Source organism: Hippocampus guttulatus, chromosome 11, assembly GCF_054856545.1.
Source record: "Hippocampus guttulatus isolate MCC_2025c chromosome 11, RoL_Hgut_1.0, whole genome shotgun sequence".
Lineage (NCBI taxonomy): Eukaryota > Metazoa > Chordata > Actinopteri > Syngnathiformes > Syngnathidae > Hippocampus > Hippocampus guttulatus.
In genome coordinates this window covers 16,107,759-16,123,501 of record NC_141271.1, presented here as the reverse complement: position 1 = coordinate 16,123,501, position 15,743 = coordinate 16,107,759, and the positions used below count along the sequence as shown (strand labels likewise).

The 15,743-nt window shown below is 42.6% G+C and overlaps 1 protein-coding gene across 1 annotated transcript in view; it reads left to right on the top strand.

The window, feature by feature from the left end:
* Positions 1-6,609, top strand: part of cps1 (carbamoyl-phosphate synthase 1, mitochondrial) — a 28,287-nt gene extending 21,678 nt beyond the window's left edge. Inside the window, exons 33-38 of the mRNA XM_086123435.1 lie at positions 570-644; positions 1,686-1,784; positions 2,558-2,617; positions 3,766-3,872; positions 5,680-5,809; positions 5,946-6,609. Coding sequence (XP_085979561.1) covers positions 570-644; positions 1,686-1,784; positions 2,558-2,617; positions 3,766-3,872; positions 5,680-5,809; positions 5,946-6,020 — 546 coding nt within the window. The 3' untranslated portion in view covers positions 6,021-6,609. The remainder of the gene's footprint in view (positions 1-569; positions 645-1,685; positions 1,785-2,557; positions 2,618-3,765; positions 3,873-5,679; positions 5,810-5,945) is intronic.
* The last annotated feature ends 9,134 nt before the right edge of the window (positions 6,610-15,743 follow it).

Sequence of the window (15,743 nt, the reverse complement as noted above, 5' to 3'; positions counted from 1 at the left end):
CATTAGTATGCTCACATTACATCCAGCTGATTAGATAACTCGCCTCAAGGATGAATCCCCCTCATGGACCCCCGTCTCCGTGTGTGTTCAAACACCACTTTCTGCTGCACTTCCCTTTCATGCCTTTTTGGAGGGGGAGGATACTTTTCCTCAATTCTTACATTAACTGCGGTGACTTGCATTCTTTATATTTGTTATTCTCAGTGTTCTATAGATGTGTTGAGAGCTTCATTTTCGAGCACAATGCTCTATGTATAAAATGTATGATTCACAGTGCACACTCATTTGCAATCGTTAAGGGGCTCAACAAGTTTTCTCTCTAGGTGGCAGCAGCGTCCTGGAATTTGTTTTTGTTTTCTTTGCAATCAAATGCGAATGCATGCTGTGTAGATGTGTTGATTTTCTTTGCTATATTGCACACTTTTAGCTTGATAACAAACAGACTTGTGCTATCTGAACGTTAGAACTTCACAGTTTTGGTTTTCCATGGCCGGTGAAAACTCACATGACGTGAAACATTTCAAAAGCAGGACAATCAATCTTCTCCGTTTCTCCGCCCCCCCGACCAGGCACCCATGTTCTCTTGGCCGCGCCTGAGGGATGCAGATCCTGTACTTCGCTGTGAAATGGCCTCGACTGGAGAAGTAGATATTCTATTCACTTTACATAAGTCACATTGAAACTGCCTGTTGTTATCTTTATATTAATGTTCAAACACAATCTGCTTCTGGGCGCTGGCTTGAATTTTGATTTTGATCCTGTTTTTGTAAATCCTAAAGTAAACGGGGAGATATGAAAACATCATTCACCTTCTTTAAACCTTTTTCTACAGGTAACAAATAACCTTTAAATAACATCTTGTTAATGGTTGTAGAAAGGTACAAATAAATTCTGCACTGTTCATATTGGAAGTGATAACAATCTCTCAGCGCTCAAGGCAAAATGAAATGGGTGTACCGTAATGCTTAGCAGTCATCACAGGTGTATCTTATATATATTTTTTCTTTTCTTAACTCATTCAATCCCAGCCATTTTCACTGGAGCAATCCCAGCGTTTTACTGGATTTTGACTGATCTTGCAAGGTCCACAGAATATTTGGTTCTAATGCTATATAAACATGGAGCCTACCAAAATAAAGTTTGGACTCTCTTCTTTCAGCAGAAAAAACATGGTTTCTATCTTTTTCCGTTCTTCAGCAATCTGCATTACAAAATGGCTAAGTTTCATGAAAATGGCGATTCCTGGGCAAGGAACGGAGAAAAAGAGCTTTTTGTAAAAGCATGCATTTCAAGCACGTGAGGCACCACTGCCACCTACTGGTCACTTTTTTTTATATGATTTACAATGCAAACGGCTTATTCTCATTCACAGATTACGTCAGACCCTCCTCCTCTCTATGACGCGAAACAAACAAAAAAAAAAGACAGACGTACAAATATGTCCTTGGTAGGCGGGGCCTAATTTTAAAAACGTCTTGAAATACGTCTTGAAACGTCAAAAAAATACGTCTTGTGGAACGAAAGAGTTAACATGACACAAATGCTTAAAAAAAAAAGTAAAACAATCAAATACTTGAGCTGCAATGACTCATATGCCGTAACAGCTGAAAATGTAAATTCTCGTTTAGGTTTGTCATGCATGCCTGAAGTCCGCGATATTCAAAGAGACTTTGATTTTATTCTAGGTTGCCTGTTTTGGACCAAACATTTATTCCGCCTTCCTGAAGGCCATGCTGTCCACAGGATTTAAGCTGCCACGGAAGGGCATCCTGATCGGGATTCAGGTAAGGCCCCCATGGCCTGTTTGTGTTGACCACATGACCCTGAATTGGATGGTGCGAATGAATCCCTTAAGGCTACCTGGATCATACAATGCAATAACAGTTGACCTGTTTGAAATGAATTATTCTGAAATACTTTTGCCTGAAACAGCTTTCAACAGCTCTACAGTCATAATAACGGTTAAACGTTTTGCGAAAAAAAGGCCAGCCATCAAAAGCTGGCCTCTTCACCGCACTTCACGTCACCACAAACACGAGTTTGAGTCATGAAGTCCTGCTGTCACCGTGGGCTGTCAAACCGCGAGTTTGACTAATCCAACTTTAACAAAGCATTCATTGCAAAGGCTGTATAATTGGCACCCTTGGGGAAGTGGACCACTTCAAGGCGAATGCCTCGGGTCACAAAGACTGCCGAACATGGCTGACAGATCGAGAACACAGCAGTCGCGCACTGTGAATGTATCCCCGGGGTTGAGTGAAGGATTTTGGTTTGAAGGCTATACGGTTAACTAGAAAATATTGAGATGTTAGCATAAAACTCTATTGATGATGAATATATTTTTGTTTTGCTTTAAGATTAGTGAAAAAAAACTATGCTCAGGAGCAGCTCTGAATTTGTGAATGGCATGATATCTGTAATGCATCTAGTTTTCGAAACAAACGCCTCGTCTGAGAACAGTGCCATTTGAATTTGAACATGTTGAATTTTTTGCAATTTTTTTGTTGGTCACTTTCTGCTTTCTCTTCTTTCTTTTTTTTTTTTCTTTAACTGCCAGCATTCATTCCGACCCAATTTCCTGGCAACGGCCCATCAACTGAAAGAGGATGGCTTCAAGGTGGGTACAAAAATCATTTCACCAACATTTATGCCATTTATTTGGTATATTTCAGACATTGCGTAATTTTTAACAGCACTTAATAGAGCTCCGCATGCCCGTCTTTACAGTGGACTTTCCAACGCCTGTTACACATGAAAATATGAATATAATCGTCATATCTTAACACTGTAAGAAAGCCCACACGTGACAACAAAACATGGTGATTTGTGTTCAATGGTCTGCTCTCACGACTCTCATACTGTGCGGTCCACTCAAGATGACCAACACACCACCCACTTAGCAATCTGTCCACCAACAATCAAGAGTCTTTTCCACTAAGTCTTGGGTGATCGGTGGCATGCCAAAATACTGCAAGCATGTGCAGATGATGTACCTTGAGAAGCAAGTCTTCAACGGAGGGGTGGGGGGGAGCTGTTGTCCATCCGCAGTCTCAAACACAGTTTGTCTACGGGTGGGCTGGGACCATAAAATGTTTGTTTTACATACATGGTTGTCATGTGGGATGCCCCCGCCGAGATGGATGCCCGGGGCCACCGCCCCCTCGTTCACTGGGCGTGATCCAACACGACCTGGGCGTACTACCTGAACTGACCTGTGACACGCAGCGGTGTCCCACAGGGCAGAGCAGAAGACTGCCAGAAAATACGAAAGCGGCGAAAGAGTAGTGAACCACAAAGACCAACTCCATCTAGTCTTTTTATTTCGACTGCAATTCAAAACTTGGAGGAGATGGACCTCCGTGTCCCTCGATAAATAGCACACTTCGCATCGCTTCTTGATTGGCTGTCGTTCCAAATCATGTGACGGTGACATTTTAACGTTCTTGTTTTGACAATCGGTTAAAAAAAAAAAGTTGTCCGTTCTAGTCGAAAATTTAAGCTATTAAAAAAAAAAAACGATCTTGACATGCCGACTTTCATGACAATTGATGTCACATCTGGACACGCTGGACTCTTACTGCCTACTTCAGGTAACTACACCGTCACGTGCTGTGCCTTGAAAGCGGTGCTTCTTAATTATTTTCTGTCACGCCCCCCCGCCCCCCCCTAACAACAAGAAAATATTTTGTCCCCCGCCTAATCCGTTTTCTTCCACTGTATTTACCATCATCTCGTCCATTATTGTTCTTTTTGCCATCCTAACAGCTCTACGCGACGGAATCCACCTCAGCTTGGCTTTGTGCCAATGACATCCCGGCAACTCCAGTCGCGTGGCCCACCAAAGGACAGACCAGTTTGCCCAGTATAAAGAGGTTGGTGGGGGGGGGGGGGATCATTTCTTATTTATATTTAAAGCCGCCCCGTTAAAAGTGGAGCCAAACATCCCCGGGTGGGGGGGGGGGGCAAAGTAATAAGTAAACCTTCTTTAAATTCCAAATTAGGATAACTGATCAGCATATGATGCTGAGATCTGAGGGCAAACCTCCTTCATTATCTCGGTTATATGCTGCCGACATCAAAGAAAGAGCAGTACACTCAGAAGTCCACTTCATAGCATTTGGGGATGAATATGGAAAGTGAGGAAAGTCTTCCACCCGCATCATCGTGACAGTTACGTCAAATGCAATAATAGGAGGGAGAGGATTTATTATTATTATGATAGACATAATCATTATGATTATTTTTATTACTGCTCTTTACAATGATTCCGACAAAAAAAAAAAAATCAATACAAATGATTGTTTAAACCCTTTCAGGGACAGCGATAACTCCAGTGGATAGCTTACCTACCGTGTTATCAGGTTACAGGGTGCAGGAAAAGGGTAAAAGTAGTTGAAAAATAAATGATGGACGCAAGCCATTGTGCTCAGTTACTGTCGATGTTCGCAACGAGACTGTCGCGGCGCACAGTAATTGATGCGCCTTGAAGGTTACTTTGCTCGGAGGGCAATGCCTCCACAAAAGATATTACGACAATGCGACGGCGTCACCATCTGTGTTTGAAATGAGGCGTTGCGGGGATTGCATTCTCACACCGCGACGCGCTCGTACGTCTGGCAGGCATCAGGTGTGCGGAGGTGGCACATAGGCCAAGACTTTATAGAGGAACGCGACCTGCGTTCCCTCTGTCGTCTGTCTTTCGTATCATTAGATTTTTTTTTCACGGGGAAGGGGAATTGTGATTCCACACTCTGTCAAACACCGCAGCATGAAAAGACACGGCGTGTACAGTATATATGACGGTGACAGAGAGAGGGACAGGTGGGGTTGCCAGAGTAAGAAAAAGAAAAAAAAAGAAAAATACTGTACCGCTAGAATTTCGGCGAGTGCACATCTTAGAAACAGGCTCAGAGCTTCCGATCTCATCAGTGAAAACATTTTCATATTGCTCACGTTGGCCACAACATGATATAAAAGAACCAATTCATACCAATCACCATTAAGCCTTGTACAATAAACATCCATCCATCCATCCATTTTCCGAACCGCTTAATCCTCACTAGGGTCGCGGGGGGTGCTGGAGCCTATCCCAGCCGTCTTCGGGCAGTAGGCGGGGGACACCCTGAACCAGTTGCCAGCCAATCGCAGGGCACACAGAGACGAACAACCATGCACGCGCACACTCACACCTAGGGACAATTTAGAGTGTTCAAACAGCCTGCCATGCATGTTTTTGGAACGTGGGAGGAAACCGGAGCACCCGGAGAAAACCCACGCAGGCCCGGGGAGAACATGCAAACTCCACACAGGGAGGCCGGAGCTGGAATTTTACCTCTGCACTGTGAAGCCGACGTGCTAACCACTGGACTACCGGGCCGCCCTACAATAAACATATTTTGGGGAATTCTTTGTCCAGTTAGTTTGGAATTTCAGATTAACCGTCTTGCTGACGTCTTTTGTTATGTCACACTGAAATCCAAACACGGAAGTATTGTGCAACTTTGGCAGTGTAGTCAATTGGACGTGGCATTTTTAACCCTTTCGGGGACAGCGGCGGTTACAACAGTGGACAGCTGATCATCTTGTCAGGTTACAGGGTGCGCGAAAGTTTTAACTTGACTGGTTCATAATTTAGGCCATGACGTTCTTCTCTCAGACGCTTTCTTTGTGCTTCTGTAGATTAATCAGTGAGGGTCATATAGACCTGGTTGTGAACTTGCCTACCAACCACACGCGGCACTTGAAGGAAAACTTCCTCATTCGCAGAATGGCTGTCGATCATGGCATACCCCTGATCACAAATTTTCAGGTCAGTAATTTACACGAGCTCTCTTAATTGTACAATCTGGTGACTCAAAGCATCAGTATCCTTTCAAAGTTCTTAAATTTTGTTTTAACCCCCCCCCCCCCCCCCCCCCCACACACACACTTTACTGTGTGTCCAGGTTGCGAAGCTTTTTGCCGAGGCAATTTGCTATGCAGGTGAACTCGACTCCACCAGCCTCTTCCACTATCGGTAGAAAACGCCAACACAGAGGATGTGGACATCAAGGCTCGTGGCTCCTTTTCTACCCCTCGACTCCGATTTCTAAGACAAATTTCTCTCTTTGAGAAGGCCGTTTTCACACTCGTTTCATCCAAGTCACAGGAGGTAGCTACAGCCTGGCAGGAAATATTTCAACCAAAATAGTGTTTTCTTGCCGCTTCAAGAAAGGTCTTACTCATAGCGCGAGTTCTTGTGCCAAATTGTCATGTTAAATTCAAATTTGTGTTCATCCTCTTCCAAGGGGAGCCGCGACTAAAATTGCCTGTGGTGCTAATAATAGGAACCGCGTACTTCCTTGACTTGCTGATTATATTTCAAGCTGCGAGTGACGTGTGGGACGCTGAGGGAATGTTGTGGCGTTCGGTGACGCCATCTTGCTCGTACCTCAAATTTTGGCTCGCAACGCAAAGAGACGAAAAAATAAAATAAAGATCAACCAGAGTGACGGCACGTAAAACGGAAAAAGTGAGCGTTGCCGCACTCGAACGTCACGGTATCGCTGTTATGTGACTGTTGTTTAGGACATGCCAGATGTAAATACATGTTAGAGCCTTGACGTGTTTCTTCACAGTATCAATTTATAAAGACTCAATAAAAAACAAAACACATTGTCACCTGTGTGTTGATTTAAGAATTAATAACAGCACCAGTATTAACATACAGCACAAGGTCAAAAAGTCCACGTTTGATTGATGAAAAACATCTTGCCATGCTTACTGTGAATGATCTAAATTCACGAAACCCCCAAACCAACGCCTCTCTTCTTTGCTAGCGGCTAGCAGCTGGAGGCTACATTAGCGAAGGCTAAAAAAAATCACACAGACCACTGAAGAACCTGTGACATGTAGACCTACGGGATTAGTTTTGTTTTGTTTTCTATGATGACGGCAGTTTGTGGTCTCGCACAAACTTCCCGTTTCTCCTTCAAATACGATTAAAATAATTGTTGATGATGCTAAGGCATATAAGTCCTAAAATGTATCTTGGGGGAAAAAAAAGGCCTGGTGTTGTTTGAATAGGATTGACTTAGCAAATATTCTGTGTCCTTAACATCATTTTCATTAGTAGCACGGCCAGAAATCAAAAATAATGGCCAAACTTGGATAGTTTTTAGTTCAGAAAAGGTTAAATAATGCAGCCTTTGTATTCATTCCTTGGGTTTGACATCCAGGGAGGCCTGTTATTCATTGAATGAATAAAATAACACAACATACTGTAATTGGCATGCTGTTTGCATGCAGTGAAAAATTAATGACATTTAAATTTATGATGGTCTGCACTCTGGAGCATGTGCGGCTTGAAAGAATCCCAGTGTGATGAGTCACATACATATGAAGGCCAATCACTCTGCTTACACTAAAAGGCTTTGCGGGTTTACTAACCCGCATTGAGGCAATGTAACAAATTTACTTCTCCAGAAAATTAGCCCAGCAATCGATTTGATTTCTTTGTGACAGCCCTGATGTCAATACCATTGTGGAAAACAAAACTGATTCCAAAGCGCCAATTTTTATTTTTATTTTTTTAAACATAGCACTGCTATTGTTGTATGTTTTATGAAAGCAGAAGAAATGCTGCACCTGGGACAACTATCGGAGTCAACACTAAGGCTATAATAGTCGTGTTGATGTTGACTAATCAATGTCTTCATGGTCAAAAAAAATGTAAACGGGCGAGTCGTGACAGTCGTGACCTGAGACTTTGGGCACTGTGATGTCATTTTCAGTCGACCGCGAGTGCCAGTGTCAGGAAAAATGGATGTTCCCTGAGATGCATGAAAATAGGTGGATTTTTGTGCTGAAATTCAGATTCCACAAATGCAATATTAATCAGAAAGCCATATACGGACAGGTGGTAGCGCGTAAAAAAATGGTGACTTGTCCTTTTACCATCCTTGATAATAAACGGAATTTAGATTCAGTTTCAAGTAGTTTGTGCCTAAAGAAGAATACAATGTCTGATTAAGAAACTGAGCTATATTGACATTTTGGCAACAAGTCTGGAGGCGTGATTCGAATTAGTATGCCAGTTGTATGTAAACAGGAGATCGAAATGCAGATTCTGCCATCCTTTTCGAAACAATTATTCGAGTAATTTTACCCAATTGTTGATCAAGGAAATTTGGCCAAACGCCCATCCCCGGCAGTAACCTTACAGATTTCAATTACAACCATACACTCAGATTTTCTCGCGCATATTGCTTGACATTAGAACATCATTTACGGCAGGCGTAGCGCATAAAGGACTTGAGAGTGGGAGGCCCTCTGCTCACCCCATCGAGGCGCGCGTTAAATACCATCGTGACAGCAAGACATCATTCCATTAGCGGTGATGGCTTCCCATTTCAGTCGTCATTGTGCCGCTTAATTGTTTCTCACGCCATCAAACAGTTTGAGTTGCAATCTGTGGGAAGAAATTGTGGCAATAATGCCTTAGCGTGCTGCTAAAGTGGAGTCAACTGTTGGTTGACAGGTTCTGTTCAGCACGTGGCTTGCAAAATGGTACGCACGGTTGTTTGAGGTGGAATAAATTGTGTATGCGTGTATGTATTTGACTGTTTCGTCCCAAAGAAGCATGTCTTGTCTTGTCTTTTCGAGACCCATTTTAGGCCAAAATAAATAAAAAATAATAATTAAAGGAACCAAAAAGCCTGTAATGGAATTGGCAGACATTTGTATTTCAATGGGTTCAACAAAAGATACTTTATCTGCGCTTTCTCACTAGCCCTGAGCTAAAAAAGAATGAGGCGCAGACAAGTGCTTGAGAGCCTTTTAGTTTTTTCTTTAACATGGAATTTAAAAGACGAGCTTTGTGAATAGAACAGCTAATTAGAGACACTCAGGGACAATAGCCAATTGCTGTTTGTCACCGAGCGGCCTCCCACAGTTTAGGTAGCAACGTTGTTCCAACATTTCAAGTTATCAGCAAAACGATGTTAAATTGACCAACACACTAATTTCAAGACCCTTTCTGTGTTTACTCAGACAGAACACATTAAGATCCAGTTTGGTTGCGTAACCCGTTATCTTTGAGGCCATTTGATATGAATCTAGGCCAAGTAAATATTTCACCACAGGCCACTGTTTTGCCTGATCACAATCCTCCTCTCTGTCTTTGAACCGCACTGAAAATATCCCACCGACTTCTTTCCCCCCCCCCCCCCCCCCCCCCAAAAAAAATCCTCAACCCCCATTATCACAATGTGCACCTTTGTTTAAATGACTGCTAAAAATAGTTGGTCCACAGCAGTTTCTTCCAGCAACAGGACAAAAGAACACCCTCATTGCTGTCCTCCATGATTTACTGCGTCTTCCGTGAGTCGGAGAGAAATAAATCCGTGAGGGAGGTATTTTTAAATGAACACTGCCGGGCAAAAGAGAACAATAACATTTTTAATGAGCGGCATTGGTGTATGAATGTGTGTGTGTGTGTGGGGGGGGGGGGGGGGGGTTAGGTGTTGGAGCACACCAGGTATGACTATAAGCACAGTTGCCCACTAGGCTAATGGCTGCTTGAGTAAGGAGGCAAAGACCATAATGAGATAAGAGTTTTCGCTGATTAGCCCACATTACGACACAAGTTAACGCCTGCCTTTAATATTCATTGGCGGTGACATGCCTCCCCCTACTTCTTATTTTCTTTCTCTTCAGACGACAGATGTGCTATTTGCTGCACGCGCATCGATTTCCCACCGCAGGAGTCGGCGGCAAATGGAAAAAATACTTCCATTGTTTCAGTGAAACAAACTAGCGAGATGCTCCTCCATTCAGACGCTTCTCTGTGAGTTGCAGATCTCCGTAACTGGCCCCCAGTCAATGCAATTATCAGTTTTCTTTACCGTTTATCCTGATTAAGGGTCATAGGTGTGTTGGTCGCTAGCCCAGTCAACTTTGGGGAAAGAGGCGAGCTACACCCTCTACTGGTTGCCAGTCCAAACATTGACCGTACTTTCCAACATACTTCCATTGACCGTATTTTCCACACAAAAAGGAGTACTGGATTATGAAGCGCATCTTCAATGAATGGTCTACAGTATTTTGTCATTTATTTTCATACATTGGACGCACCGCACCGCCTTATAGGACGCAATCTACAATGCCTCCACTAGATGGAGCTACGCTCAAGGAAACACCAACAGAACGATCAGATGTCAGTAAAACTTATTTAAGCGACACGGTTCACTTTACCAACAGCAAGTTATAACATTGACTCGTTAACGTCGAACTCTCTTGCCGCTGCTCTATTTCCGTGTTCAACTGCATAACCGATCGCCTTAAGTTTGAACTCTGCGTTGTCAGCATGTCTCGAGCAAGGAGCCATTTTGGGGTTGAAATATTATCGTAATGACCATACACAAGGCGCATTGGATTTTAAGGCGCTGTGAGCTTTTAAGAAAATGGAAGGCTTTTGGTGCACCTTTTAGTGCGGAAAATACAGTACAACTGTGGGTAATTTAAAGCCTTTAATTAATATCGCATACATGACTCCAGGCGGCCCGGTAGTCCAGTGGTTAGCACGTCGGCTTCACAGTGCAGAGGTACCGGGTTCGATTCCAGCTCCGGCCTCCCTGTGTGGAGTTTGCATGTTCTCCCCGGGCCTGCGTGGGTTTTCTCCGGGTGCTCCGGTTTCCTCCCACATTCCAAAAACATGCAGGCTGATTGGACGCTCTAAATTGTCCCTAGGTGTGAGTGTGGGCGTGGATGGTTGTTCGTCTCTGTGTGCCCTGCGATTGGCTGGCAACTGATTCAGGGTGTCCCCCGCCTACTGCCCGGAGACGGCTGGGATAGGCTCCAGCACCCCCCGCGACCCTAGTGAGGATCAAGCGGTTCGGAAAATGGATGGATGGATGGATGGATACATGACTCCATAATATGCAAATAGCTAACAACATGCTCTCATGATCAGACAAACGAATGTGACTGCAGGATCCACGCACAGGTCATGTATTTGATTTTCGTCATTAGCTCGGTGTTAACAAGTATGAGCTAAGTAATCAGGAGTAAACAACTACCGGTTAAGCTCTTATTTGGCTGGTCTGCTGCAACCAGAGCAGAAACAGGAAATGTCACAATGCGAGACAGCAACATGGTATTTTATGTGACAAATATATATACATTTGCAACATCAAATACCATTTTGGAATCAAAATATGTACAATGTGAACATTTTTCGGTCTCCTGTACAAAAACTCCCCCTGGATTTGGGGTCTTTTTTGGTGGGGTTGAAAAACTTCCGGTAACATCCAGAAGAATCTTGATCTCATGCACAGTGAGGCAAGAGAAGAAAAATGTTGTCAGTGTTCCAAAAAAAATATGCCTGCAGCAACATCACATTGCAACTGGAGGGGAAAATAATACGTCTCGATAATGTTATAAGCAACAGTATCGATTACGTGCCCTATGGACAATTAGCCAACAGCATCTTATTGACCGAACACGCATGAGGCGTGTTGTTAAATCCCTGCCCGTGATTTGGCCACGGGCTTTCGTGTTTACCGAGTTTCTGCACACCAGCCGCGAATGTCATGCTTCAGGTCTTCTGTCCCTGAAACCAAAGAAACCATTTTATGTTGTTGAATTACAGAATGGTTCATTACAGAGCAGGGTTTTTTTTTTTTTTTTTTAAAACACAGGAGGAGCTCGACAATTTGTCCCTTTCGCATTACAAGTTTAATTTATTCTGGAAATGACTGACCATAAAACCAAGAGAGGAGAGAAGTAGCCACTTTTAAGCTTTGCAATTATGAATAATAATGTCTCAAGGCTCACATCGAGACTCAAATCATCTCTGGTACATCGGGTCTAAACTAACGAGGTCAACAATGAGCGATGGGTCCATTTCAGTCATTAGTATTCAGTCGAGACCCGAACCAGTGCAAACTACAACAACAAAAAGAAACATTTTTGACACGGCCATTGTATTGGTTGCCTTGGGGCTGGAAGTCCGAGACTTTCAGACAATGGTCAAGACTATTTTTACCTTGTGGTTGAGTACATCTCTTGCAAATGAAGTGACATTGATGGCTGTTTGAGACAGACTTGTCATTATGAGTTTGGATTTTCATCCGGTGGGTGCAATAGTATGCAATAACGTGTGCCAGATAGAAGGATACCAATAGGAAGAAATAAGTTGCATCAGAGCGCTGATTGACGCTTCATAATTACAACACAGGCAAACGCTCAGACGAGTTGGCTATTTAAGACTCGAGGGCAATTTGATGTGACACTGTACACCCAAGTTTGAGGGAGCAGTGGAAGCTTTACAAGTGAACACAATTTGTTCCAGGAGCCAACATTACTCGAGGCGCACATCCCACAATTAGAAATAGAAGTTAACCACTGCTGGCAGCAAAATGTTCCTGGAATAAGTTTAAAAAAATGTAGAGTGGTGCATTTAAGTACAAATGACCTGAATGTTCAATTTCGATGATCCAAACTGGAAAAGTTGGTGCTTGTTTCAGTGCTGATTTTGCTGGTCAAAGAGTTAATTCCTTTAGTCTGACGAAATTCACCAATCCAAAGTTTGGAGCGACTCAGTGGCAAAATATTCCCCGTGGTTTGGAATGATACGCTGAATACCGTATTTTCCGCATTATAAGGCTTCCATTTTCTCAAAAGCCGACAGTGCGCCTAATAATCCGATGCGCTGTATATATGGATGAATATTCTGATTTCTTGTTACAGCTGCAGCGGTTGTGAAAGCTGTATATCAATAAAGCTGCATTGTATTGTATTGTATTCTCTTTAGCGTAGCTCCATCTAGTGGATGCATAATGCAACTGCAGCCACTATTGTGGTTTCTATTCTCTTATAACACGGTACGCCCCTACATATGAAAACAGTTTTAGAATAGACGATTCATTTAAGGTGCGCCTTATACGCCAAAGAGCCTTATAATGCAGAAAATACGGTAGTTTGAATTCATACAGTCTTCGAGGTATTTTGAGGTTCCACTGAAAAAAGAATAGAATGCATTATTTATTTATTTGAAACAGACTGGCACACCCCCAGAGAGGTCACAGATGAGGGTCAGCAACCAAATTCTTTTTTTTTGTTATCAACGCCCACAAGTGTGACTGAAGCTTAACCCAAGATTGCCCATTTGAGGGCCGCCCCCGCTGCGCTATATAATCTCTAACCCTCACCCTATGGTCCCTCTTTGTCCAAGGTCCTCACTTGAAGCGTGGACATTTTTATTCCCTCTGCTTAAGCTCTTTATTGACCCCGAGACCCCAAGAGCCTCATTTCCTACAGTAATTGAAACTTCTTCGATTCAATTTCATTGTGTCACATTGACGTATTGAGTGCAATGTGGTAAAAAAAATTGTTTGTAGAAGTACAGGCTTTGTCCCACAATGCAAATTATGTGGACCTCGTGTGACAAGAACTATATGAGTGCGTTCCACCATCAGTGCCCATTACGGATCAGGTCCGTACCGCACACGCTATCAAACTATCATTTAAAAGGCTCAGTGTGCTCAGGCACACGCTTGTTGTTTATCGTTTTGTATATCCCTCTAAAAACTAGTCAAGCATATCCGAAAGGTGGCACCGTGCTCCATATTTATGAAATTGGCTCTGTGTGAAATTGATTTTTGCCTAATGGATCCTTGCATGGGTGCCCCTCCTGATACAGCTGCTTCAGCTTATTGGCACGGGAGTCACACACAGGACGGAACTGCAAGAGATAAATAAACACTGAAATAATGGTTTGAAAATGAAAGGGGAATAGGACTCAAATGAGAGGAGAAAAAGTCATCGACACCATTTAGATAAATAGTAATGATGTATTTGGTGTTACGGGGGCATAAAAAAAGCCATTCTAATGTCTCACAATACATCAAATAAGCTCCATTAATTACTGCAGCATATTTAAAAAATATTGCAGAATACGCAATTGCAGCATAATTGATTTTATTTCGAGGCAAACTTGGGAATTTCTTTCTCCACACATCGTCAGTGACGATTGAGAAAAATGTATGTAAGCTTTAGTTTAAGCTTAAAAAAAAATCTCTGAAATTAATTCGCTGATAATGAAAACATGGGTAAGTTCTCTTATCTACTGCAAAAGAAGCTCAAGTGGCCCTAAAGTGGCATTTAGGAATTCGACCAAAAATCGTACATTTCTTTTGAGAAAGCAGAATATTTCAATATGGAATATTTCAGCAAATTACATGACACTTGAGCTCAATAGCCATCGAAGGAGTCACTGCGCTAGTATATTTTGCTTCTCTTTGCCGTTTGTATGTTTTTTTTGTCAGCGGAGTGCCAATTGTAAAGAGAAAAAAAATGTAATGATGACTGAAGAATTGGAAATTAACCGCCATGTTGTAAATCGGCACACACGTCTGTCCTGGCAGTTTAGTTCAATGTGATTGATGTGTAATTTCTGGCACACGCATTACTCAGAGTTATGTTAAAATGCCTTACTATTCCTATGCATGAATAGTCTACGATTGAGTAAATATTTAGAACATGATACGAAAGCAAACTCATAATAAGGTAAACTGTTATGATCCTTAGAAAATATACAAACCCTCAATCCGGGTTACAATGTTGCAGAGAGAATGTTGGAAATATCGAAAAGCCCAAATCAAGGCCGTAACGTGAATTGATTGTTCATATGCCGGTATGGATGAAAAACATTTATTGACAAATGAATGCACCACTGATGGGCCCATTTATCTTCACAATGTCCTTTAACGCACCGTATTTTCCGCACTATAAGGGGCTTCGGAGTATAAGGCACCCATTCAATGAATGGCCTATTTTAAAACTGTTTTCATATATCGGGCGCACCGCATTATAAGGCACATAGAAGAGAAGCTACAGTAGTGGCTGCGGTTCCGTTATGCATCCACTAGATGGCGTCTATGCTAAAGGGAATACAATACAATACAGTTTTATTTCTATAAAGCTTTCACAACTGCTGCAGCTGTAACAAAACGCTTTAGAGAACATTTAAACTGCTACGTCCAGGAAATCAGAATATTGATCCATATATAAGGCGCATCGGTTTATAAGGTGCACTGTTGGCTTTTGAGAAAATTGAATGCTTTTAGGTGCGCCTTATAGGGCGGAAAATACGGGACTTTATATGGTGTCAGAAATGTGAGGGTGAAAGGGTGGAGCAACCGCACACAGGGGAAAGAAGATGAGAGAAGAAGTCAAGAAACGTGAGATGGATGGATGGATGCCGGGCGAGCGTTATCAGCCGCATCCCTCTCGCCCTGTCTTTCCTCATCCATCCTCAGTGTGTTGACAGCATTCTGCCAAGCGGAACAGCGCCTGCCTACCAGGTAATTCATATTCTCTTCTCGCACAGCCCCACCAAACACAACACATGCAGAAAGGGACCAAAGCGTTATTACAAATAAGCGAGATGGAGAATTGAATGATCGTTGATTGATGACTTATATTTTGTCTGTATAGAGTCCACATTTAATTGCAGTCAAGGCAAGACGCTTGAGCTCTGCTGTTTCAATGTTGGCTACGTTCAGGAACATTTCTCATTTCTTCCTCTTCAGGATGCTGGCTGACTGCCAATCTCTTCCGATTTTTCAACTTTTCACGGTCATTTAAGTGTAAAAATAGGGAAGTAAGTAAGGAAATGTATGTCAAGTGTAAAAATCAGCTCGCCAACTGTTATTGTGAAACAAAAATCTTGGAGCAAATATGGTGACGTTAAAAATATTGGG